Below are 26,713 nucleotides of genomic sequence, written 5' to 3' on the forward strand. Positions count from 1 at the left end.
ATCAATGCATTTATTACTTATGAGATATTTATTTGGCATTGTGGTGAGCCAGGTGCTGTAGATGTATATACTGAACAGAGCACGCAAGCTCCCAGGCCTGGTGGAACTTGAACTTTGGTGCAGGGACAGCCAGGAGACAAACATCAATGCTGTGCTGGTCATTACTTATTCATTTGCAGGTTTTAAGATAACAGTATGACATACAAGTCGCAACCCAGGGGCAAATGGCAAGCCCTGTGGGTGCAGAGGGCTCCAGCTCTGGGGGAGGTTTGGCCAGGGAAGCTGCCAGGAGAGGCCGCCAGAGCATTGTTCATACCCATTTTTGAAAACAGTGACCATACAAACTAATCAGAATATGTATTTTCAACAAGAAATATTGACTGATTAATTGGTGGCTGGATGGATTGATTGATGGTACTGGGAATTAAATCCAGGGGCACTTAACCACTGAGCCACATCCCTATCCCTTTTTATATTATTTTGAGACAGGGTTTTGCTAAGTTGCTTAGGGCCTTGCTAAGTTGCTGAGGCTGGCTTTGAACTTGGGATCCTCTTGCCTCAGCTTCTTGAGTTGCTGGGGTTATAATTGGGTGCCACCGCACCCAGTCCTGTGATATTTTTCTGAGCAGAAAAGGAAGGAAGTGTTGAAGAATAGAGTTCCCTGTGCTGGCTTTGTCTGGTGTGGTCGTGAGAAGGCTGCGCAGCAGCAGTGTGTCTGGTATTTGTGAATCAGGTTTGTATTACCTGGTCCTGGTGTTGGAGGTGGAGGCAGGGAGGGTCGTCTGGGTACTCTGCAACTTGAGGGTTTGAAGCGTGTTTGTATTGTATGAGAGTTACACATTTCCAGGGATTGAATGTAACTCAAAAGGTGTAAGTTATTTGCTACTCAGAACTGAATTTATGCCTCTCAGCTTGGGATGTCTATGAAATCTTCAAACATTGGAATAAGAATTCTGAATGGATATGTTCCCTTAATAATTCTATCTCTTCTCAGAAATATTTTGGGGAAATGTAAAAAATCAACCTGGTTAGAATTTTAAATGAAAGGAGAATGTTGATCTTAACATTTTGTAAATCCAAGAAAATATAAAAATGGTTTGTGGGTATCATGTATTGGTTTGAGGGAAGCAAAGATTGCCATTGAGTTGTTTTTATAGTATGCATAGGTAGACACTCCTTAAATTTACTTTGTCACATATCTGAAATGGAACAGTATCAGACCTAGCTTAAGTATCATTCTGAATGTGTCACATCTTCCTCTTGGTCCTGTAGAGCGGTTCCATCACCTCCCTAACCCCTTCTCTAATGTTCCCAGGTTATCGAGTCCTTGGGAATTATTATCTATAAAGCACTGGACTATGGATTGAAGGAGAATGAGGAACGGGAGCTAAGCCCTCCCCTGGAGCAGCTCATCGACCGGATGGCCAACACGGTGGAGGCCGATGGCAGCAAGGACGAGGGCTACGAGGCTGCAGACGAGGGCCTGGAGGAGGAGGAAGATGAGAAGAGGGCTGTCTCTGCCGTGCGCTCCTACCGAGACGTCATGAAGGTAAAGCACCAGCTCATGGCAGCATAGTGCTGGTTTCTCTAGAGTGCTTCTTTTTCTGTTTTAAAAATATAATGATAAAAACCTGTAATCCCAACCACCCGGGAGGCTGAGGCCTGAGGAACACTAGTTCAAGGGCAGCCTGGCAACTTGCAAGGCTTTGTCTCAAAATAAGAAATAAAAAGGGCTGTAGTACTTTCCATTTTAGATCAATGTCCTCAACAAATAAAATGTCCTCACATACATACAAATTAAAATTTCACACATTGTATTCATTTTCTGTTTTCTAGATGTTAAGGTTTATTTTTTAAAAATACAAACGAGGAAATCATGTTAAGTGAAATAAGCCAGACATAGACAAGTGCCTCAAGCTCCCTCATATGGAAGGTGAACCAAGCTGACCTGAGCTTGGGATAGTGACCAGTGCCGGTTGGGAATGGAAGGGTGGGTCAAAGGAGGATTTGGTCAGCACATGCTGTGCACGTGTATTGACATATACTGAAAAATCTCCCACACCTATAATAATACGTTCTGAGTGTCCCTTTTAGCTAAACAGGAGGAAAAATAATTGCTGAGACATTAGTCAAGTAAACTGAACTTTTAAAATATCATAAAACCCATTACTTAGGACCTGAGAAAGAGTTTATGGTAGTTTATGGTCTGGCCGGTGGGTTAAAAACCTCACCCTTGACTTTGTCAGGAGGGAAGGCAAGATTGTCAGCTGAAGAACTCCCTTACTGTAGGGGTGGGAGACACATAACAGTGGGACCAGCATCTTGGAGTCAATTAGTCTTCAGTTCTTAGTGAGCAGGACCTCTTTAGTGTGTAACAAATATGCAGGGTCTCTACCTGGATGGCTTTTTTTTTTTTTTTTTTTAGTACCATAATATGCACATGTAAGACACTCCATAATATGCACATGTAAGACACTCAGGGGCTTTCAACCACTGAGCCACATCCCCAGCCCTATTTTGTATTTTATTTAGAGACAGGGTCTCACTGAGTTGTTTTTGCTGAGGCTACTTTGAACTCGTGATCCTCCTGCCTCAGCCTCCGGAGCACCTGGGATTACAGGCATGTACCACTGCACCTGGCCCCGGTGGCTCTTAACTGTAATAGAAACAGAATACACACAAGCTATAGGCCTCTGATTCTTGGGATGTCTATGAAATTGGAAGCACAAATGCACATGCATAAGTTTTTTTCCCTGAATTTTTTGAGAGTTCTTTGCCATTGAAATTTCAGGCACAATAAATTGCAGGCACAAATTTATGTCAGGACTGGAACATGTGCTTTTTTAAATTTTTAGAATATGGCATGTAAAATACTTCCAGTTTTAAGTGTTTCTTGAGAAACATGAGCATCGGCCCTCTAAAAGTGTTAAGAAAAGTTGGCTCCATTATTTTTATATATAAAAGTATATCCCTGGATGCACATTCTGTGTTCGGAAGAAAACTGTCGTGGTCCAGTGGACAGTGCAGGGGTTGAGGTGGGTTAAGATGCACAGGTAGGAAGGGAAGAGCGAGCCCTGGAACAGTGACAGATGGGCCTGAAAGACCCCGGAGGTGTGGGGCCTGAGGGTGTTTGAGAAGTGACCGAGGGCTAATAGGAGAGTGGTATCCGTGCTGGGCTTTATCTTTAAACATCCTGTGTGCCTCTGGTGTGCCTTCTTTGGGAATTGCAGTGGGTATTTGGATCGCCTGCCACAAGGAGTGAGTTGTGGTTCCTCTCAGAGCTGACCGTGTGGGGGAGAGGCAAGTTAAGTGAACAGCAGCAAGGCGGACATAGGGCAGGCATGTCGTGCAGGGCTGGCCATGAGGAGTTTCTAGATGGGTTGTTCTTACGAGCAAGAATGGAAGGGTGGCCCCTAGAGTGGATGTGAGATACTCTGAGAGCACAGAGGGGAGGAACCCAGCTGAGAGGATTCTCTTCTCCTGCAGCATTCCTTCTTTCTGACAGTTGGAAACATAAAGCAATACCTTTTGCAACAATTTATTTTGAAAACAATTTATTTTGTTGAAATTTGAAAGTGTGGCAAATTGTTTTGCTTGGTAATTAATAGCAGCAGTGTAAATTTATGTATTCCTGATGAAAAATAATTTGTCAGTTTATTAAAAAAGTTCGAAATAGTTCACTATAATAAAAAAAGGTTAAAGTCTAGAAAAAACTTGATTGTCCATTAATTGGGGACTAGTTCAACTATGGTACAACCACTGGAGTACTAGGAAGCCATAAGGATTAAGGACTATCACTTCATACCTTGTGGAGAAATCTCCAGGGTTTTTACTTGAAAGCATAGGGGAGAGTGTGCCTGCTGCACTGGCACTTTTGTGGGAGGGGGGCAGATAGAACATGTACCCAGAGATGTGCATGGCATCCTGACTCTGCCCTTACGCTACAAACCAATGGCGAAGAGGAATGAGTTGCCACCTGGTTTAGCAGCGAAGTGGAATACTGTACAGGCTGTCACATTAAAATCACATGGGTTCTGTGGTTGTAGAGAAACTTTAGTTTTTTTTATTTATTTGTTTGTTTTAATTTTTAGTTGTAGATGGACACAATATCTTTATTTTATTTGTTTTGTTTTATGTGGTGCTGAGGATCGAATCCAGTGCCTCACATGTGCTAGTCAAGCGCTTTACCACTGAACCACACCCCCAGCCCCCTTTAGTTTTAATACTTGAGGGAAAACCCACAAAATTTGCATATATTAGATAAAGAATAAAAGAAACTCTGGCAATTTGAAGTTGTATGTCAGTCGTATTGTGACTGCGGGGGAATCACTTGGTTTCAGAAACTCCCTTCCTCTTATTATTTAGCATTTGTACAGTAAATAAAATACGTACAATTCTTAGTTAAAATTTATAAGTTTTTTCAGTGCTAATTCATACTTTTGAATGAGATCTGCCATACCTAAATAGATTACAAATAACAAGCCATGTTTAGAAAAAAGGTGGTAGATTCTTTGGTTGATATATACAGTTGTAATTTGGAAATTTGCCTACTTTTTTTTTGTACCAGGGATTGAAACCAGAAGTGCTTAACCACTGAGCCACATCCATAGCCCTTTTTATATTTTATTTAGAGACAGGGTCTTGTTGAGTTGCGTAGGGCCTTGCTGAGTTGCTTAGGGATTTGCTAAGTTGCCAAGGCTGGTTTTGAAATTGGGATTTTCCTGCCTCAGCCTTCCAAGCTACTGGGATTATAGGTGTGCACCACTGTGCCTGGCCTGCCTGTTATTTTAAAAGGGGAAGAATTTAAGAATAGTAAAGTATGATTAGAAGTGAGCTTTATGTATTTAATTTTATAAATACTAAACTAGATTTGTCCATGCAGAGTCTTCCTTTTCAAAATGCTCATCTATTGCAAACAGCTGAAACAGGACCCATCTGTTATTTCATTTATGCTTTAATTTGGCCTAGGCTTACAGAGTTTATTCAAGGGAAGTCTGAATGTTTGGTGGAGCCAGTAAATTAAGATCTCTGTCCACACAGGTTAGTTTACTGGACAGTGTGCACCACTCCCTGGGGTGGCTCCATGGAGAGAAACTTCTCCACCCTTCCTGGTACTTGTCCTCTGAGTTCTAAAGTCTGGTGGAAAGTGTGCTGCTTTTCTCACTGAGGAGGTGGAGATTTAGTGATCCATCTTGGTTAACTGTATGGTGCTGAGTTAATCGAAAAGATTGTCATGTAGTTTTTTTTTGTTGTTGTTATTGTGATAAATACATGCTTACGCTCAGTGGGAAAACATTTTTATATTATGTAGTTGAAAATACTGATATGGTACTTTAAAAACATTTTTTTTTTAGTTGTAGATGGATGCAATATCTTTTTAAAAATTTATTATTATTTTTTATGTGGTGCTGAAGATCAAACATGGTTCCTCACACAAGCTAGGCAAGCACTCTGCTACTGACCACAACACAACACCGGTCCAATATGGTACTTTTTTGCAAATAAGATTCTACACTATGAATGTTTGTGACTAAATATAGTTAAAAACATTTGAATTTCTGTATCTGAGAACAAATTATGGGAAAAACTGGAAGCTAATATTTTAAAATTTATTTTGGAATTGACACTTATTTATGGGGCAGAGTGTGAAATTTGAGTACACACATACAATCTGTGATGATCAAACCAGGGTAAGGAATTCAGTAGTATTAATAAAGTACTCTGATGTGATAAATGCTAAATAACTGAGAGAATGTAATTTTGATTATATCAGTTCTATGGTTAAAGATCTCAAACATATTGTGGTATGTGTTACAGAAAAAGAGGTAGACATACTGACTACCTTCTAACTTAAACAAAAACTATATTATTAATTATGCCAAGTTTTCAGGAAAACTTCATGGTCTCTTATTGTGTAGTATTTTATTACTAAGTAGAAATAAAGTATAAATTATTAATAAATAGAATTTCCAAGTTACCCACAAGGTCTTTGGTATCAAATAAAGGTTTTTCTCCTAGTTGGTACATTGTTTATGATGTATATGTTTTTTTATTTGCCAGAACAACAAAAGTGAGAAGGTTTCAAAATGTTGATGTGTAAATAGGCTTTTTCCTCATCACATCAGTATAGGTGGGGTTTGCTGATACTTTCAAGTTCTGTTGAAAATATCTAGCAGAGTCCTATGAGTGCTGATGAAATTTTCCAGAAAATTAACTTTGAGTCCAGTATATTAATAATGATTCTTTACAGGGAATTCAAATAATGGAATTGTGAAGACTTTAGAATGATGTTCAGGATTTTAAGAGCCAGGAAACTGGAAAAGATTTTCAACAGAACCAAATGGAAATTTGAGAGCCAAAAAACCACAGTAACTAAAATAAAAGTTGAATGGATTGGTTCAGTAGCAGACTAGACAGAGCTGAAAAGAAAATGAGTGATGTAGAAAGTGTGGTCACTAGGAGACACACTGAGCAAAGCACAGGGACACCAAGTGAACAAAACGTGCAGAATAGAGGGTCAGACACAAAGCTGGTGCATGTAATTAAAGTCTTAAAGGAGAGCAAAGAAGAGAAGGGCTGATAGCGGTATTGAAGACACACTGTTTTTCCAACACCATGATCTGATTTCATTAGAGCAAAACTGCAAAACACCACATTTAAAATCAGCCAGAGGAAAAAAGATGACTTCAAAGGAACATCAGTGAAACTGCACCAAAGGTCTCAGCTGAAAGGACGGAACTGGAAGACAGGGAGTGCCATCTTCAGAGTCCTGACAGTCTAGCGTTACTCAGTGGAATAACTGTCAGCAGTAAAGGTGAAATACCTCTTCTGACAGAGAGAGCGCTTCTCAAACAAAGACCATGCCAGGTGGAGCTCAGGGATGCAGGAAGATTTGAAGAACAAAGAAAAAGATAAACATGAAAGTAAATCAAAAGGAATACTAACTGCATAAAACAATAATAATGACTTGTGTGGTTTAGACCATACTAAGTTAAAACACCCAACTTCAGCACAAGTGAGAAAGTAATTGGAGGTAGCACTGTCAGGTCCTGGAATGGTGTGGCCAGAGGTTTGTGTTAGCCAGCCTTCCCTTTCTGTAATGAATACCTGAGAATAAATACCAGCTTATAAAGAGAAGAGTTATTTTGACTCAGTTCCTAAGGTCTTAGTCTGTGGCCAATTGACCTATTGCTTTTGGGTCTACATTGAAGTAGCACTTCATGTCAGGGAGATTGTGGTAGAGCAAACTGGTCACCTGTGGCCAGGAACTGAGCAAGAGGACAGCACGTCCCCAGTGACCAGGCCTCCAATTGGACCCTCCTCTTAGAGATCCCAACACCCCCTTTGGCAGCATATCCCCAGTGACCAGGACTCCCCTAGACCCTCTTCTTAGAGATCCCACCACCTCCCAGAGAGTGGAGCTGGCACCTTGTCTTCAACACGCGGTCCTTTGGGGGACAAGTCCAGACTGTAGCAGGTTAGAGCACTAATTTATTAGATTGTGATGAAGAACACGGCCCATCTCTAGGGAAGCCAATAAAAGAAAGTAAAATAATTTGTAGATTTTGAGCTGATAGGGGAGGGGCCAAGTTAATAAAATAATGACAGTGTGAAAGAAGAGATGGGAAGAATGATAAAGCTTTGAACAGAGAGCAGTTGGACAGGTAGAGGCATGTGGAGGACAGTGTCCTGACACCTGAATTGGTGGGACTGCCCTGCTCAGGACGGTAGCAGCCACAGCTCGATTACCTGAGATGATGTGCAAAAAGTGTAAAATGCATATTGCATTCCAAAACACCCAGAAGTAACGTAAAATATCTCCTTAAGAATTTTTATATTGACTATAATTTGAAGTATTGTATAATATGTATTTTGTCAGGTTAGCTAAAATATATTCTCAAGGTCAGTTTCAGTGTTTTTTTGTACTCTATGTGTGTTCAGCAGAAAACTCAAAAAAGTCACGTATGTGCCTCACACTGTTTCTATGGATTGTTCTCGCCAAAAACACTCTAATTAAAAGAGAAATATTTTTAGACTGCACTAAAAATACAAAATCCAGCCATATGTTCTTACAAAGGACATATTCATAAATACAAAGACAAAGAAAACTTGAAAGTAAAAGAACAAAAAAAGATACAGCATTCTAACCAAAAGAAAGCTATTGTAGATATTCTTTTCAGATAAACTGGACTTAAAATGCATTACTACAGATAAAAAGTATACTTAGTGATAGAAATTTGATTCACTAAGGAGAAGTAGCAATTCTAAATTTGTGTGCACCTAATAACAGCCTAATAGTAGCATTAACAACATATTCAATTAAATAAAATTAAAATTGATAAAATTATATGGAGAAATTGACAGATCCATGGTCCTTGAGGGAGGTTTTGTGTCTCTCAGCATCCATCAAAGAAAGGGTATGTGGACAGTGGGAAGAGCAAACTGACATCATGGGACGCAGCACCAGCACCCAGAGTACATGTTCTTTTTAGGTTTGTGTGGAACAATGAAAAATTTGACCATTCTAGGACATGAAACAAGTCTTTCTGGGTGTCCAAGGGTTAAAATTATATTAACCATATATATTTGACTTTACCTGTGGAAAGCGACCCGTGTTCTACAGAAACCGTACTTCGTGTTTTGAACCTTGATCTCTTCCCAAGCTAGCAGAGTCCCGTGCTGGGCGGGTCAGCAAGCCGCCGCTCCCAGCTAGCTCATGCCCTCCACCACACTGTTGACTTCCTTCACAGTGATTATTAGAATTTACAGTTCCCAGATCGACTGTTGATCATGGTGTGAGGCAGGAGTTGTTGCATGATTTTCAGGCCTGGCACTATTAAAAGCATGGGGACAGCTTTCCCTATTGTTGTGCCTGCCACACGGCAGCGAGCTGAGTATACACTCAGGCAGGCATCCTCTCTGGCCTTTCTGATTGGGTTCAAGTGGTCCAGTGATTGCGGCTCTGAAGGAAGCCCTAGTACCAAGTTCTCCCACTGAGTGCTTCTCCCTAAGAATGGATGCATCTGGCCCTGCATTCTACCCAGCCCCACAAAAACACAAACAAACAAACAAACAAACAAAAAACCCCAATAACCCAGTCCCTCTGTTCCTCCTGCCCTGGCATTTCCATTTCCAGCTTAGTACTCTTCAATTGATGGCAGTTATTAAAATGTAATGACATGTTCATTTAGTAATTGTATCAATGTCAAATTTATTAAGGGAAAACTTATTTACAGCCATTTATTTATTTAAGGTACCCAGGGACATTTTACCACTGAGCTACATCTCCAGCCCTTTTCATTTTTTGAGATGGGGTCTTGCTAAGTTGTTGAGTCTGACCTTGAACTTGTGGTCCACCTGCCCCAGCCTCCTGAGTCGCAGAGATTACAGGTGTATGCCACCACACCTGGCTCTTATAGCTTTTTAATGTAAATGGAGTACTTTAAAATATAGCTATTGTATATGGATATATAATTATTATAGAAAAATGGTTATTCCGGTGCATTGGACTCCTGGGAGGTATCTTTGCAATCTAATAAAATAAATGGTGCATGTATGATGAAGTTCACTATTATGTGAAATTATAATGCATCATTTAAAGATTTGAAAACAAACAAAGTGGTATATTGTCTGCATGACATTAAATGATGTATTTTGCCGCAAATGATGTGAGGGTCATGTGCTCTGTGGAGTCCAGGATGGCAGGACAGGAAGCATCAGTGGGCTCCTGCTGCCCTCTTGCTCCACTCCCAAGCACCTTCTCCTGAGTCCAAATGTTTTCCTGACATTCTTTACTACTTACAAAGGTCAACATGTACTAGAGTGAGCCTGGGCCTCAGAACCAGGTAGTGTTGTGATAGGATCCCTCTTCCTGAGAAGAGGGCTCTCTGACTGTGGACAGGTTAACCTGGCTTCTCTCACTGTCATCTTCCTTTGCACAAACAGGGGAAGAGTCAGGGTTTCACAGAATAGTAAATGATAATAGGCTGCCTAATGGCATGTCAGATATAGGACCTGGCATGATAACAGTTGAGTATATAGTAGCTGTTAAGATACTCTCATTTTTACCAGTAAATGGTAATTCCCTTTCTGCTCCCAACCTAAACTTTGATACATGCCTGGTCATTTTCAGGGAGAAGCTAATTCAGCCAGCCTGGTGTATTGTTGGGCATTGGTTGGTTTCTGGTCCTCCCCATGTAATTGTGTAGGAACTGATGGCCCTGGGCAAGGAGGGTTGCCTTTCTGTCTCATGGGAGCATACATATGTGCGGCTGCTTTCCTGGTGCCAGAACCCTGACCACAGACCTTCTCTGTTGATTTCCTTTTCTGTAGCTGTGTGCTGCTCATCTCCCAGCCGAGTCAGAGGCACCAAATCATTATCAGGCAGTGTGTCGCGCACTGTTCGCAGAAACCATGGAGCTCCACACGTTCCTGACTAAAATCAAGAGTGCAAAGGAGGTGAGTGCTGTCCGCTGATGTCGGGGATGGCACACCTGAGTCCTCAACCTTGTCCTCCCTGTGAACCTTAAAATGTCCATCCCCATCCTGCTTTCTGGTGAGTACTGGAAACTGTTTAGGAAAGAAGCAACTTAGGCATAAGGAAATCTCTTTTTTTTTTTTTAGAGAAAGAGAGAATTTTTTTTTTCAAATATTTGTTTTTCAGTGGACACCACATCTTTATGTGGTGCTGAGGATCCAACCCAGCACCCCGCGCATGCCAGGCAAACGCGTTACCGCTTGAACCACATCCCCAGCTCCAGGAAATCTCTTCTTACATTTGAGCAGCGTGAATCCATTTTATAAAACAAAGGTTTTCATGAAGTTTCCTTCCTAGTGGGGAACAAGGACGCCTCAGCTGGCTGCACCAGCTTCCCGCATACCTGCTTGTCACCTGCCCTGCCATTCTTTCTTTTGTCCATTCTGAAACATGTTAGTGCCTTTTTCAGGAAAGGACAGGAACTCTGAAAGGAGGTGACCCTTACCTCTGATTGGATTTGATGAAAGATTTAGTGGAGGAGCTTGGAATTAATGTATGGATAACCTAAAACCTTACTTGGGATATCTTTTTTATTGTTTATTAATGCCTGTGAGTTTAAAATATTGTGTCCAAAGAGAATCACTCTATTTAGAAGGTGAATCATCATGTCCTGAGTTAGATGGTTGTGAAGATTCAGTGAGATCTCATCTGAAATGGCACAGCATTCTGGATCACGATAGGGAACAGAAGCAGTATTTCAATGCCTGAAGCCTGAAGTACAGAGTTTATCTGAAGCACTAGGCTAAGATTCACTATGCATGATTTGGGGAGAGACACATATTGGATGCGGAAGCAAAGAAGGAAAAAGTAAATCTCATTGCTAAGTAAGACTTAGCCCTGGTAAAAAGGAGGTGAGGGGTGTCTCAGCCACATCATCCTCAATAAGCTGCCCTTACCTGAGTCTGTCAGGTACCTGTGAGGTTGAGCTTTGGGCTTCTTCATTTGCTCTAGCCAGCACACTGCCTACAGTCCTTTTTTTTTTTTTTTTTTTGTAATGGTAGGCCAGTGAGAAGCTATGCCTTTTTTTTTTTTTTTTTTTTTTTTAAGTTCATAAAATTGGACCCAAGAGGAAAGCCATCACCAGGGTGGAGAAAGGCGAACTGTATGTTATTTGGAGGGCTGTTGTACATGTTACAGACTGGCTGCCCAGCGTGGATGGGATCAGAGGAAACAGCAGCTGATACAGCTTCCAAGTGAAAATGTGAAAACACCCCCAACTAAGTTGTAGTAAGTGGTAGAAAAGGTCACAGTTTAAGGCTGTCCTCGTCTTCCTGGTTAGGTGAGGTTGAGGTTGCTCTCCCCAGAGCTTCAGTTCAAGGATGTGAGTACAGTGCTGCAGAGTTAGTATGGCAGATTGAATGGCTTCTGACATCTCCAGCACAGACGTGCTCAGAAGCTGCTTCTGAGCATAAAGAACAGCGTTAGTATTTTTACCACTGTACCCCACCCAGTGAGTTTCTTAAAAATTTTCTTGGCTCCTAATTAGATCTTGGCTCTTCCAGATACACAAACACGTCCTCAGAAAGAGGTTTAACCATGATCCAAGTCTGTTTAAATAAGAAAACTGGCAGTTGGAGAAGCAGTGCTGGGTGCTGGGCTTGAGGGACCACCCAGGCAGTTGGAGCAGCAGTGCTGGGTGCTGGGCCTGGGGGACCAGCCAGGCCTTGGGGTGGGTTCCAGCCGTGTCTCCTTCCGCCCTGCTTCCCCACCCCTCCTGCTGTGCCTTGCTGTCGATCACCCTCAGTCTTGCCCAACTGCTCAGGCTCTTCTGGGCACTCTCTCCTGGTTCTCTCTCTGCACAGCTTCTGTGCCTGTGGCCGCCCTGGGCAGTTGCCTTCTTTCGTTGACGCTTATGCAGTCCCCCAGCCAGTCTCAACCCTCCATTGCTGTCATCAGCTCCTCTCGGGGGAGTTCAAGAAAAGAAGAAACATGGCACAGTCCTACCATTCTTCTTGTTGGGGCTCTGCCACCTAAACACACCTTCTCCTCATAAAAACCTTTGTTTGTCGCACGTCAGAACCCTGGCCCTGGTTCCGCTTCTGGCCCAGCGCCTGTCCTCAGGCCTGACCCACTGCAGCCAGCGCAGGTCCTCCACCCCTCTGCTCCCTCCTGTCTTCCGGTCTATCAGCCCTTCCAGCTCCACTTCCTTTCTTGTCTGGACTGGGTTCAGTCACTTTCCAGGAGTCTGTGTCCACTGTCTCGCCTCCATCATGACAGCAGCCTCCTTGCAGGTGGCTTTCATCACCGAAACCCTCTCCGTCCAGTTCATCTTCCTCTTTGTTGATGGCTAATTTTTGTAGCTCTCAGAGTAGGAAGCCTCAGGAGGCCTGCTCCAGGACCAAATCCTGTGTGTTGTGTGTGCCCTATGTCCCAGCACAGGAGGTGACAGGTGTGACCTGGCAGGCTTGTGGGCAGGTGGCCTGCCTGCCCCCTTCCTTGGTGCCAGCCAGTGCGCTGTTGGTCTCTGCCGGGGCACAGGGACTCACAGCCTACCTCCCCAGCGCTGGGCAGCCCTCCTCTCTGACTCCACGCCTTCCATTCCTGGCCCCTCCCCTTTCCTCCTCTGGGCTCCCAGTGAGCTTTCTGTCCCGTACTGCTCAGCTGTGAGATCCTTCCCCTGCCTGCAGGACTCTTGACCCTGCCTCAGTGCCGTCTGTGGGAATTAGCAGGCCAGGGGCAGCCAGCGCTTTCCTGCCTGGCCTCTCGCCTGTCCCATTGTAGGAGGCAGTAGCTCCTTTCTTAGGCTGGTTGTCCTGACTGACTGCTCTGACCCCAGGGACTTGCACCCTGGTGGTTAACATGGCACCCTGTCACTCTGGAGGACAGTTAAAGCTCATTGTGATGGAGGCCTCCAGTTGCGTCATCTATTTAGGTTTTGTTCTCTCTCTCTCTTTTTTTTTTTTTTTTTGGTACCAGGGATTGAACTCAGGGGCTCTCAACCCCTGAGCCACCTCCCCAGCCCTGTTTTGTATTTTATTTAGAGACAGGGTCTCACTGAGTTGCTTAGCACCTCACCATTGCTGAGGCTGGCTTTGAACTCTCAGTCTTCCCGCCTCAGCCTCCTGAGATGCTGGGGTGACAGATGTATGCCACTGTGCCCGCCTGGTTTTGTTCTCCTTCACAGTGCTGCCTTCCTCGTGTGTACATCATCCTGTGCTGTTGGAGAGCATCATGCTATCGTATATTTGCAGCTCTTGCATTCTGGGCTCTTTCTATGTGGTCAGCCCCTGTCAAGCCCTGCCCTCTTGCTGCTTTCTGTGTGACATCCTCATCACTTCCCTCCACCCCTAACAGCACTGACCCCTCTGCTGCCCCTGCCTCTCTTGTGTCCTCTCACTTTTCAGATTCAGTGGTGGCCATTTGCTTACATCCTTGAGACCCATCTCCACAACTGGACCAGGTGCTGGTTTGTGTTTGAAGCAATCACACTGTGTGGGGCATGTAGGAAACCCTCTAGAAACACTTGCTGAATTGAAACCATTCATATGTTTCTGTTTCTTCCCAGAACCCAAAGGATTTCTTCTGGTTGAAAGGAGTCAGTTTTGAAAGCATGTTTGGAACATCTTGGTCACGTAGTCCAATGAACATGGGAACATTTATGGACTGTAGATGAGGTCTTCTTCTGTTCTTGCCATTCTGTAAGCTTGCACACCTTCATCTAGTAAGGAGTCCTGACAGGCGAGCCGTGGAGCACATGCAAATCCTGGCCCTGAGAGGTTCTGAGCCATTTAGTTACACAAACTGCCTGTCAGCACTGAGGTCTCAGGATGAAGTCTTGCAGGGTCACAGGTTTTCTTATGACATAAAACACACAATTTAGGAAAAAAGAAAAGATATAGAAATTTTAAATAAAAAACAAGTAGGTTTTCTTTTATAATATAAAAGGCATTCTCGAAGTGAAAGAAAGTTTTCATTGATGTTAGTTCATGTATGTATGTCAGTGGTTTTAACCTTAAGAATGCTGAGTTCAGGGCTGGGGATGTGGCTCAAGCGGTAGCGCGCTCGCCTGGCATGCGTGCGGCCCGGGTTCGATCCTCAGCACCACATACCAACAAAGATGTTGTGTCCGCCGAGAACTAAAAAATAAATATTAAAAATTCTCTCTCTCTCTCTCTCTCTCTCTCTCCTCTCTCTCTCTCTCTCTCTCTCTTTAAAAAAAAATGCTGAGTTCACTCTACTAATAAAATATTACATATTTATTTGATATTTTTTCTTGAGGATCTCAAATACTTAATGCATTTTAAGAATCAGACAGTATTGCTGGGTGTGGTGTCACACACCTGTAATCCCAGCGACTCAGGAGGCTGAGGCAGGAGGATTGTGATTTCAAAGCCAGCCTCAGCAACTTAGCAAGACCCTGTCTCTAAATAAAATGAAACAGGCTGGGGGGCTGGAGATATATTCAGTTGTTAGAGTGCCTGCCTTGCATGCACAAGGTCCTGGGTTCAATCCATGGCACCACAAAAAAAAAAAAAAAAAAAAAAAAAAAAAAAAAAAAAAAGGAGGGGGCGCTGGGGATTTGGTTCAGTGGTAAGTGCCCCTGGGTTCAATCCCAAGTACCAAAAAAAAAAAAAAAAAAAATCAGACAGTCTATAAGTTTGAGCCAAGTGAAATTTTCAAATTAGCCTCAGAGTAAACAAAATAAAAAGTTAAATTATCAATGATCTTTCAAATTACCTTATATCAGTGTATAATTATGTCTGTGTTTTATGTAACTTGGGGTAAAATCATAGTATATGAACATTTTTGAGCTCAGTTGCTGATACCCTTCCTGATTTGATGATCTGAAAGTCCTTTAATTATATTCAATTCTTTGTTTAATTGGCAATGATTAAAATATAAAACCTGTCATGGCATACAATGCTTTGAAGTGTCAGGCTTTTCAAAATCTGTTTTCAAGTGCCACCATTGTCCTATAAAGTGGCAGTAACATACCCATTTACTGAATATGGGTACTTTAAGCTTTTTCCCCCCATTTCTGGGTGCTGGAGACCTACCCAGGGCCTCCACTCCAGAGCCCAGGTGGGTGTTTTCTTTGTTGTTTTGGGTTTGCTTTTTGTGGTCCTGGGAATGAATCCAAGGGCATTCTACCACTGAGTTACATCCCCAGACTTTTTCAATTTATTTGAGAAAGGGTCTTACCAAGTTGCCCTTTGAACTTGTCATTCTCCTTCAGCCTCCCAAGTAGCTGGGATTATAGGCATGGTGAGACTGGGTTCTTCATAAAGTGCATTTCCTGGTATTTCATCATCTGTTCATTTAAGAGTACATTTGTTTCTATTCTGATCTCTTCTTATGATGTGATTTTCTTCTTAAATGACAAATAAAATCCTTTGAAGTTATTCTCTAAATGATAGAAAAGACTTGCATGGGCCTGCTGGATTGTCTCAGAGCAGTTTGATGTCCTTGGAAGGGAGCAGGCATGACCATGTCTCATGCCTGGTGAGCAGCTGGATGTCTTGTATGTAAAGGCCGTGTGTAAACCTGACCTTCCATGTCAGGATGTGTTTTCTACAGATGGCATCCTCAGAGTGGTGGGAGTCATCTCCCCTGGCTGCAGCTGGCACCATGCATGCCACACGGCACTGAAGGTATTCCAGACCTTCAGTCATGTGAGAGGCAAGGTGTCTCAGGTAGTCAAGCCATCTTAGGTTTCTTCAGGGTTTTCATTGTCATTAGCTGAGTGTGATCATCTTTGATCTCAAGTATGGTGACATCTGTGGTGCTTAGTTAGCTTCTTGTTGACGTCTTACCTCCTCTGATGAGTTCTTTGTTCATTCCCCCCTCGGTTATGATTTTCCACTCACATTCTTGAGGCGTCTGCTGCCAGTCACTTCAGGCTACCCCATGAAGGCTCCTCATACTGGGCACTGTGCCCTGTACCTTCCTGTCTGGCAGCTGTCACGGCGACAGGTGTTTTCTTGGCCTCTCTTGTGTTCCTCTGTAGACGTCAGTGAGCAGGTATCCCTGAGGGGCCTTTCTGCTTGATTCTGCAGCTGTGAGCTCGAGGTGTGCCACCAAGAGGAGCTGTACCATGCAGCCTGTCTCCAGCATACTGGGTGCTTGCAGGTACAACTGGGGGTGCTGTGGGCTGCAGGCACCCTCCCCGAGGCCATCTCACCCCGGAGGCTCTTCCTTCACCTGCTGCATCGCCTACGTGTTCTGCCTGTGCTTCCCTTGCATGAGCACCCAGGGAGTCTGCACCCAGCTGAAGCTGCTCTTTCCTTCTTCTCCCCACAACAGAATGCTTGTTTCTGCTTAGGATCTAGGTCAGAGTCCACTGTCAGAGGTCATTCTTCATCCTCTGTTAGTGTGCAGTGCACCCGGCTCTGTCTTCTTCCAATCGCTGCTGGCATCATGTAGTAGTAGTGACAGTGGACAGGCCTCCCCTGCTCTGTGAGCTGCTGGGGGCATCATGTATTAGTGACAGTGGACAGGCCTCCCCTGTGCTATGAGCTGCTGGGAGCATCGTGTAGTAGTGACAGGGGACGGGCCTCCCCTGCACCTTGAGCTCCTGGGGGCGTCTTGTAGAAGTGACAGGGGACTGCCCTCCCCTGCACCGTAGGCTGCTGGGGGCAGGGGTCTCTTCACATTGTCAGAGTCCAGAATTGAGACCCAGGATGAAATATCACATGGTCTGTTTAGGTATTTCCTTTGCTGCTTCCTCAGCTTGCCTTATGTCAATAAAATCAGATTTTTTTTTAAACCAAATTATTCCATTTTGAAGAAGGTTAGCCCTCATTGCCAGTAGGAGGCAGGAGGCAACACCAGGAACCCTGCACTGTGGTTAGCCCTGGTCCTGCCCCTGGGCCAGCCCCTCACGTGTGTTGCTGTCCATAGTGAGAGGCTGAGGGGTTGAGGGAGATTGGGTGCCCTTCTTGATTTTTATTAGTTTTTAAAAGATTTTTACAGTAGGGCAGTTTATATACCCCAAAGCCCTGTGCAGCAGCTCGGAGCCCAGATAGCCTGCATTGCTGTCCTTACGATCCTTTCTTGGCACTTAATCCTTGTGATATTCTTGTAATCAGGTAGCCCCGCCCTTTGCCTCCCATTTCTTCATATGGATAGGAAAACCCAAGTCTGGTTGTAATAAACTGGAACAGATTAGCCACTGAGGGAGATAGGAGGAATTGGATCAGCCGTGCCTTCCAGTATTTTAGAAACAACAAGTAACACATACCTGGGATGGCAGGTCAGGACTGCTGTGCACGTGATTGGCTGCGAGTCTCAATAGAGGAGAAGCAGTGAAGATGCTGGGGATTTTGGTGTAGAATTGGCAGAATGTGATAGCTATTTCCAAATATCAGAAATGCTAGTGAGTAAAGAAGTACTAGGTTTATGGAGAACGAGGACCAAATGGCAAAATTAGTTCATCCATGTAATAGTGATGTGACGAGTGTGCTCTGTGACGTGTGCCGCTGTAGCAGTAAGCAGCATTTCTGCTATACTTACCCTGCACTGGCTGCCACTGGGAGACATCAAGCACATTAACCCATTGGGTCCTGACAACAAGCCATTGTTAAGTGTCGTTACTGTTTTCCCCCCTTGGGAGTTCAGTGGTGAATAAGGTTATGGTAGCTTGTTGTCGCTGCAACCAGAATACCCGACAAGAACAACTTGTTTGGCTCTCAGTTTCAGAGGTCTCAGTCCATAGATGGCCAAATCCACTGCTCTGGGCCCAGGTCAGGCAGCACATTGTGGGGGAAGGGCGAGGTGGAGGAAAGTTGCTCAGCTTCTGGCAGCTGGGAAGCAGAGCAAAGGGGCCTCAAGAAGATGCACCCTTCCAGGGCTCCCCTAGGGACCCCCTCCCCTATTCATGCCGTCCTTTGCCTACAGCTACCACCCAGTCAGCTCGTTCAGACTAGGATGGGCCGACTAGGGCCCAGCTCTCACAGTCGAGCCCTTCTACCTCTGAACATCCTGCATCTCTGTCCTCACAAAACTTCTAGCTGCGGGCTGGGGATGTGGCTCAAGCGGTAGCGCGCTTGCCTGGCATGCGCGCGGCCCGGGTTCAATCCTCAGCACCACGTACAAACAAAGATGTTGTGTCCGCTGAAAACTACAAAATAAATATTAAAAATTCTCTCTCTCTCTATCTCTCTCTTTTAAAAAAAAAATCACATAAGCATTGTTAAAAAAAAAAAAAACTTCTAGCTGAGTAAGGGTGACCGTCTAGGAGCAGCCATCCTAGAGTAGTGTAAGAAGACTGATAGGTGTATGCAGGGTGCTGTGGATGCACCTAAGAGCGTCTTGAAGCCCAAATGCCCAGCAAAATGGTGCATGCACACGGCCCTGTGAAGGCCCAGAGACAAGGAACAGGCAAGGGAGGAGGCAGTGTAAGATGACAGGGGGAGGAAGAGGCAGACCTGTCCAAGGGCAGAGCCAATGTCTGAGGAGGAACATTCCAGGAGGATGCTCATGGGGAAGGCAGGTGCCTGATGGGGGTGGGCCTGAAGGCCCAGACATTCTGACTGCTCGTGGCCTAATGCTTTCTTCAAGAACCAGCATAAGTCTATGGTGTGTGCTTCAGTGCTTCGACCCCCACTGCTGTGCTGCTTCCTTCCTTCATTCAGTGTGTCAAGGAACATGTCTGTGTTCTGGGCAGTGAGCTTCTGAGCATATGCAGGTCACCAGGACTAGTTGAATTCAAGTGGCAAAATGACTCTCGTAATGAGTGAGGCATGAATAGAAACATGAACAAACGTCCCAGGTCTCGTCTCTTGCTGTTGATGACCAGATGGAGAACAGTTCAGTTGCAAGGTACAGTGAGTTTTTAGTTATTCAATCTTCTACAAATGGAATTCCTTTGTTTTAAAGGTAGTTTTGCTTTAAAATAGAAACTCTGTTAAACTTGTGTCCAGACAAAGGTAGATGTGTGAGGATGCAAGCTCCAATTTGCCGCATTAGATCAGGAATAGTGTGCCTGGGCTGGTGCCCAGAGACCTGACGTTGAGAGGGGCCGCGCTTCAGAGAAAGCTCAGGAAGCCAAGTGAGGGGAAAGTCGGGTTGCTTCCATTTTCTCTGTGTTCTCTCCCGATTTCTGATTTGCTTTTTAAAAATTTTGAAGCATGCAGCAGCTTGGGAGACTGAGGCAGGAGGATCGCAAGTTCAAAGCCAGCCTCAGCTGCTTAAGTGAGGCCCCCAGCAACTCAGCAAGACCTTGTCTCAAAATAAAAGAAAGGGCTGGGGATGTGGTCAGTGGTTAAGTGCCTCTGGATTCCATCCTTGGTAAATAAATAAATAATCAATCAGTCAGTCTGTCTGTAGCAGCTTAGATGGAAAGCTGGAGCCTGAATCTGGGTCTGTAAGCCACAGTTCTTGGTCACGCAGCTCTAGTGAAAGAGCCCTGGAACAGCAGCTTCTCCGCCTTCCCTTCCCCCCCCTTCCTTCCATTTTCACATCCCCTTCCTCATCTGGACAGTATCTGCCATGAGATGATGTAAGCCAAGAGCATGCACTCCTCCAGTACCTAGGAACTGGGTCGCAGACCGAGAGTGAGCTAGAGAGGTCCCGGGGGCCCAGGAATCCTGGTTGGGCCTGGTGTCCAGATGTGGGGGCTCATTCTCAATAGCAGCACTTGCTTCATCTGAGATAAGCTTGCAATCTCAACATTTTTTTGTGACCTGAAAGTCGTATGATGGTTTCATACTGAACTTACACTATGACTAGGTTAGTCCACTTGGCAATTTTAAATTTTCTCCCTAAAATGCATGGATTTCTGTTTGATCACGTATCTGTTTTGTATTGCATTTCATTTAAAGTTATGATTACTTGGCATTTCTAAATCCTCCTTTATTTTCTTTTTTAAGGTAAAGGTTCAACTTTTTTAAAAACATATTTTTAGTTGTAGATAGACACAATAACTTTATTTATTTGTTTTTTATGCGGTGCTGAGGATGGAACCCAGTGCCTCACACATACTAGGCAAGTGCTCTACCACTGAGCTAGAACCCCAGCCCCTAAATCCTCCTCCTTACCCAGGTTCATTTCACTTTTATCTTCTTTTCAGGTAACTCTTCAGTCATCCATTTGATTGAACAACTTTATAAAGTTGATGGAATTTTGATAATTTCAGCAGCATTTATTAAGCATCCTCATTTTCAGTATACCCAGGATTTCATTTGAATTACTAATTAGGTTTATATATTATTTTCTCCTCACCTAGACCATCATAAATGCTTAATATGAACTTCTTCGCTATAATTATCTTAAACAATTAAATAACAGCAGTGTTGAATTAAATATTGATTTTTAAAATTCATATCACAAAGGTGATTTTTAAATTTTTCCTTTGTTAACTTCTTGCCCTTATTTATTTCAATTCTTTCTAAGTAATTATCACAATAAATTATTTTTATCCAAGTTTAGGATTTTTTTTAGTATTATGCTAGTGTAATTCTGCACAGTTCTGGTTGAATTTTAAGCAAGTTTTTTTTGTTTTTTTAAATATTTATTTTTTAGTTGGAGTTGGACACAATTATTTATTTTGTTTACTTATTTTTATGTGGTGCTGAGAATCAAACCCAGGGCCTTGCACATGCTAGGTTAGCACACTACCGCTGAGCCACAGCCCCAGCCCTAAGAAAGTATTTTTATAAGGATGTATATTTTTTGGGCTGGGGATGTGGCTCAAGCGGTAGCGCGCTTGCCTGGCATGCGTGCGGCCCGGGTTCGATCCTCAGCACCACATACCAACAAAGATGTTGTGTCCGCGGAGAACTAAAAAAAATAAATATTAAAAAAAAGGATGTATATTTTTAAAATATTAATTTAACTATTTTGGTTTTAAATTTTAAAATTTAAAAAATTTTTAGAAGTACAAGTTAGGTTGTGACAGTTTTACTATGAAAAACTATTGAATTATTCATCTTCACCTTCCATTCTGTTATACTGTGAATTGAGTTGAATTTTTTGTCTTTCATTTCTCAGAATGTTTTAAAAGTTGTCCTGAGGAAGGAAATACTTTCCCTTCTACCAGTGCTAATGGCTACCGCTATTTAAGTAGCATTATTCTAGCCAGGTGCAGTGGTGCCTTCTGTAGCCCCAGCAGCTCAGGGTCTGAGGCAGGAGAATCGCAGGTTTGAGGCCAACCTCAGTAAACAGCTCCCCCTGCCGCCATCCACCCCCCCCTGCCTCCCGCACCCCCCTGCCCCTCCTCCCGCACCCCCCCCCCCCCCCCCCCCGCGTCTCCTCCACCCCCCACCCCCAGTAGCACAGAACTGCAGCATTTAGGTGCCTGGCAATTCCTCCCTAGACCCAAGATGGTTTAATCCCTCCAAGTGGTGAACATGTCACTTTTGACAGACAGAATCTGCCACCAGATGCCTGTTTATGTGGTTGCCATTTGTTCGTTTTAGTGAGGCTATCCATCATTTGTGACTTTGAGGGTCCTTATCCCAGCCTGTCTTCGTCTGACATGTTCCTATCGTGCATGTTGTGTGCGCACAGGACGTTTGTCACATTGCAGTCCTGGCTGCTCACTGCTGTCCCTGTTCAGATGTTTCACAAGAGTTGCTTTAGTGAGAGATGGCGAGGAGCTCCTCTAGGTGCCTGTTGCACAGGAGAAGTGACATGTAGTTTAAATGGTTAACGATGTGGAGAAAAAGCAGTGATCTTTAAGATGGAGATTTAATCAAAAAGGGGAGACATGTCTGTGAGCTGACATTGAACTCTCATAAATGAATTAATATTATTCTCCGAGCATTTGACAGACTTGTGATTCACAGGGTAGATTCTGTTTGTTTTTTTCTTCAAGATGCCAGGAACTGAAAATGTTGGCATGGAGCAGTTCTAATTGCTAGCCTGACATGGTTATGTCAGAAATGTGGAGAGGTAATTACCGTGTGGGTGCTCCCAATTAGAGCTTTCTCACCATATTCCAGGCACAGGTTGGCATCTGTGATTACATTTGTGCAAGCAAATTAAAAAAAAAAAATTTTATTCACAAGCTGAAATAGAATTCACAGAAGCTTGTCTGTAAAGCAGGACAAATCTGTAATTGACAAGTAGCTCATTTGTCTTTCTGGGAACTAGAAAGCTTTTTAATCACATATTTGATCAAACTTGTTCAACTATAGTATTTATGGACTCTCCACTGTTTTACCTTGATTTGTTGCTGAGCCAGGATTTGATTTTATGAAGAAGAGAAGTATCATTCAGTAAAACGAACTCATAAAGAGTAAAGTGTTTTTGTGATGGAATAAAAATTGTCAGCTCCTCATGGACGTCCATTGGCCCTCCACATCTACTGTCTCCTGAATGCCCATGATGAGAGGGCTGCTTTCTTCTCTGTTATTTTATGTTATGTTAACAAAACCCTAAAAGTGGTTGTTGTTATCTGCATCTCACAGATGAGGATGGGCCATTTAATACCATCTAGAATCACACAGCCTGGAGGATCTACGCCACCAGAGAGTTCTGCTCAGGAAAATAAAGAACCTGATGTTCTTGGATCATTCATTTAAATTATCTGCAACATCTTAAGAAGAGATGGATTTTCTTAGTAGCAGGGAATTGGGGTTTGAGCTCAGCCCAGACAGAGGCAGAGACGGTGAAAGCCTGTGTTGGGTGGCTGTGTTGGCGAGCCGTGGATGGGGTCGAAGGAGGCTGTGCTGACTGGACCTGGTTGCTGCTTCTCCTGCACTTGCACCAGAGGAGCACAGGAACAGAATCATGAACTCGGCTCTTGGACCTGTGGTGACACATTCTGTCACAACTTTAATTGTAAATGACAGAATCACACTCAAAATAGCATGAGAAAGGTAGGGAGGAGTTAGTTGGCTGAATAATGGGGACATCCAGTTGGCTTTAGGCACAGCTCTAATTAGGACGGGCTTTCCCACCCCCCCTTCCCAGGACAGGCGGGAGGCCGTCCTCTAACCATGTTCTTTCAGGTCAGTGACTCCCATGGAAATTTGTTGGTTATTTAGGTCAAAGTCTTGGAGGTTCACTGTCTTGGGAGCCAGTCACAGAGGTTGGGCTGTCATGTCCTTGCCTGGTGAGGATGAGGTGAGGTGATGGCAGTGGACCAGCTCTGCTCAGCCACAGGGCATACGTTGCCCAACAGGAAAAGGGCCTTTGCCAAACGAAGGAGCCGGAAAATTTCTGGGTCCAAAGAACGGCTGACTTTGAAGGGATGTGTAGTCCAGTGCAAGTCAAGATTTCCTTAAAATTCATAAAACTTTGACTGCTGTGTCTGTTGTAATGATTTTTAATGTCCTGTGTTATGGATTTAGTTTCCCCAGGAAGTAGACTCCAAGGGGTAAAATCTGAATTCAGGTTTATGAGGAGTGCCTTGGGGGACCCAGAGTGGTGAGGGAGTGTACAGGGACCGCAGCGGACCCACCAGAAATTGGGGTGGCCCCGAGACGTCCCAGATTGAAGCTGTGTGCTTCCACACAGGCAGGACAAGTGTGGGCTGACCCAGAGAGGAGGGCCTCCTTTGGTGAGGGCAGTTCCTGGAAGGGAGGAAGGGAGGAGCCCCTGTAGTTTGGCAGCCAGTAGAAGAAATTTCCTTCCCAACTTGGAAGGCAACTGACTGCAGCTTCTGCTGCCCTATCATGAAATAAAATTAACTCCAGGAAATGTGTTCTGTTTACCTGTCACTTTTAATGCTGTCTGGCATATCCCTGCACTGTTGATCAGAGGTCCCAGTTTGAGGGCCACAGCAGCGACACTGGGAACCTGGCACAGGGGAGTGAGAAGGTAGATGCAGTGGAGGAGAAACCAGAGCGAATGAACGACCGAAGAAAGAGAGACTCGGGCCTTGCCAGAGGCCTCCCAGCCTCTGCCCATGGGTCTGATCCTGGGGACCACTGGAGTGTGGTCAGCAATCCAGGCCTGGAAGGGTTCCTTCCCATTTTCCTTCTGCTGGTTTAGAGGTCATTGGCACTGGTCCTTGCCATGTGTTCAGCCTCCAGTGATGGGAGAACGTGGAGCGAGAACTCCATTCCAGCTGGGCAGGAGCAGCAAGCTGCTGCTGTGTGGGGACAGGGGCTGCCCGAGTGCTGGTGCGGCTGCGTGGGCTCGGCTGGCCCAGGCAGGGGGTTTCAGCCGGTTTGTTTTGATGCTACTGGAGCCTTCCTGACCTGCTAGCACTGTGATTGCTTCATTTCCTCTGTAAGGTGCTAGAATGGTTCCTTTCCTTTTTTTTTTTTTTTTTTTGACTGAGGTCCATTCCTGGACAGGGAGGAATGCTGGGTGTAGGATGGGACACTGAGGTGTGTAGTGTGGGTGCTGGCGGTTTTCCTGAGCTACAGAGCACATTTCTCTGGCACAGATGGATACCTCTCTCCCAGCTTCCCTGGAGATCCTGAATTGAAAGGAGAAAATGCAGATTCCCTTCTAAATAATTTTCCCTGTGATTGAGCTTCTTTTAATTAAAGGTGAACTTTTATTAAGAGCTCTTGAAGACATATAAGCATTTAAACATTCTTGGTTGAAAGTTCTTAATTCACTTATGAACAGATGCGTACTAAATGCCAGTGATGTGCCAGGCACCTGTCAGTGAACAGAATATGTGAAAGTCTCTCTTCTTACTCAGGGAGATGGTTAGTAGTAGTGAATCATAAGCTGAGGAGTCAGGCAGTGCTCTGCAAGAAGATGTAGACCAGGGGGAGGGCCAGTGGCTTGGAGTTTGGTCAAGGGCGTCCCCATTAAGAAGGTGACATTTGAGCAACGATGTGAAGGTGAAGGACATGAGGGAATTGGCTCTGGGACCTTCGGATCCATTGAAGCCTTCTGGGAGGGGGAGCAGTGCAGCCCCAGGACTGCATGGGGAGGAACAGCAGGGGACCCAGGCATTCTCCGCTCCCCCGGCACAGGGAGCATGCTGCCACAGCACCTGCCTGGGGACCCAGAGGCAGTTCACCACCTGGAGTCCCTTTCCTCATACCATTGTAATTGTTAAAAATTAAATAACTAGAACAATATACACTTTAAGTCATTCATTCTTTTTGAATGGAGCCTGAGTCACACCACCAGAGAACAAAGTAAACTCACCAGATCCCCCTGCCTGGTCTCCTCCTCACTCAGTTCTGATGTGGACACTGGTGAGGAGTGTGGACTTGGGCTGGACACAACCGTTGTGAATCATCAGGAATTTTTAAAAAGATACCTGACCCCTACCAAAACAAATCAGGGATTTTGAATATCAGAAATATTGTGTGTGCCAGTTTGATGTATCTAAAAAGGTAGAAACGGTGGAGTCCTAATTTAGTAATATTGATCACTACTCAGATTCCATGTAAGGTCATGCCAGACGTTACTACCCACTGTCTGCAAAAACCAGCCACAAGTAATAAATTCTGTCCTCTTTCCTTACATAATATCAAAATTCATTAATATTCATTAATGTTTATTTTAGCAAAATAAAGTAGAACTGCATCCAGCTGTTCTGAGGGTTGGATAAGCCACTGGGGTAGGATCAGGATATGTCGGTTGCCTGGAGGGCCACTGTTATCATAGCCTGGTGAGGCCTCACAGCCTACTCATACCGGGGAGCCTCGGGGGAAGACCCCAGGTGTGCTGTTCAGCCAGTCAGAGCCTTGGTTCCCCTCATTATGGGCTGTGGCAGGGGTACGTAGTAGTTGCCTGGAGGCTTAGCAACTTGTTTACCATGACCCTACCACCCTGCTGTGGGTAAGACCAGCATTGGAAAAGAGCCTAGCTCCAGAGGAGTGCAAGGGCCTGGAGAGGTGGCCCAGAAGAAAATCCAGATGTGTATGTTTTGGGTTGCTTTCTACCAAATCTATATGTGCCCATCTCTGCTGTGTTTAATTGATTGTATTTTAAATTTTGATACATATTATGGTGTAATGAACTGTGATTTATTATACTTGTAAGGTACGGGGAGCTGTCCTGGGAGCCTTCTGCATGCCAGCCAGCATGTCAGGGATTTACTTCAGCAGGTGATCTCCTCATGCCCTGGTGAGGGAGGTAGTGGTGGTTTCCTTTTAAAGTTAAGAGGCCCAAAGAGGGTGTCTTAGGCAAGACCAGAGACTCGAGGAGTGGCAAGGATCTTATCACAGTGTCTCAAATAGGAGTCTTGACTTGGCTCTTTAAAATAAATGTAAACACATTCTGAAATAACCAGAAATACTTTTTTCCCCCCCTGGGAAGAGTAGAAATAATGCATTATTTGTACTCCATTTTCCCTGAGTGTTTTGAGTAACTGCA

At 44.3% G+C, this 26,713-nt stretch overlaps 1 protein-coding gene across 4 annotated transcripts in view; it reads left to right on the plus strand.

Moving 5' to 3' along the window:
- Nucleotides 1-26,713, plus strand: part of SPIRE1 (spire type actin nucleation factor 1) — a 144,173-nt gene that overhangs the window by 65,145 nt on the left and 52,315 nt on the right. For all 4 annotated transcript variants that reach the window (XM_081263253.1, XM_081263254.1, XM_081263255.1 and 1 more), the window contains exons 3-4: nt 1,316-1,549; nt 10,333-10,458. In XM_081263253.1, coding sequence (XP_081119379.1) covers nt 1,316-1,549; nt 10,333-10,458 — 360 coding nt within the window. The remainder of the gene's footprint in view (nt 1-1,315; nt 1,550-10,332; nt 10,459-26,713) is intronic.

The sequence above is a fragment of the Spermophilus citellus genome, assembly GCF_964194105.1.
Source record: "Spermophilus citellus genome assembly, chromosome: 12".
NCBI classification, from domain to species: Eukaryota; Metazoa; Chordata; class Mammalia; order Rodentia; family Sciuridae; genus Spermophilus; species Spermophilus citellus.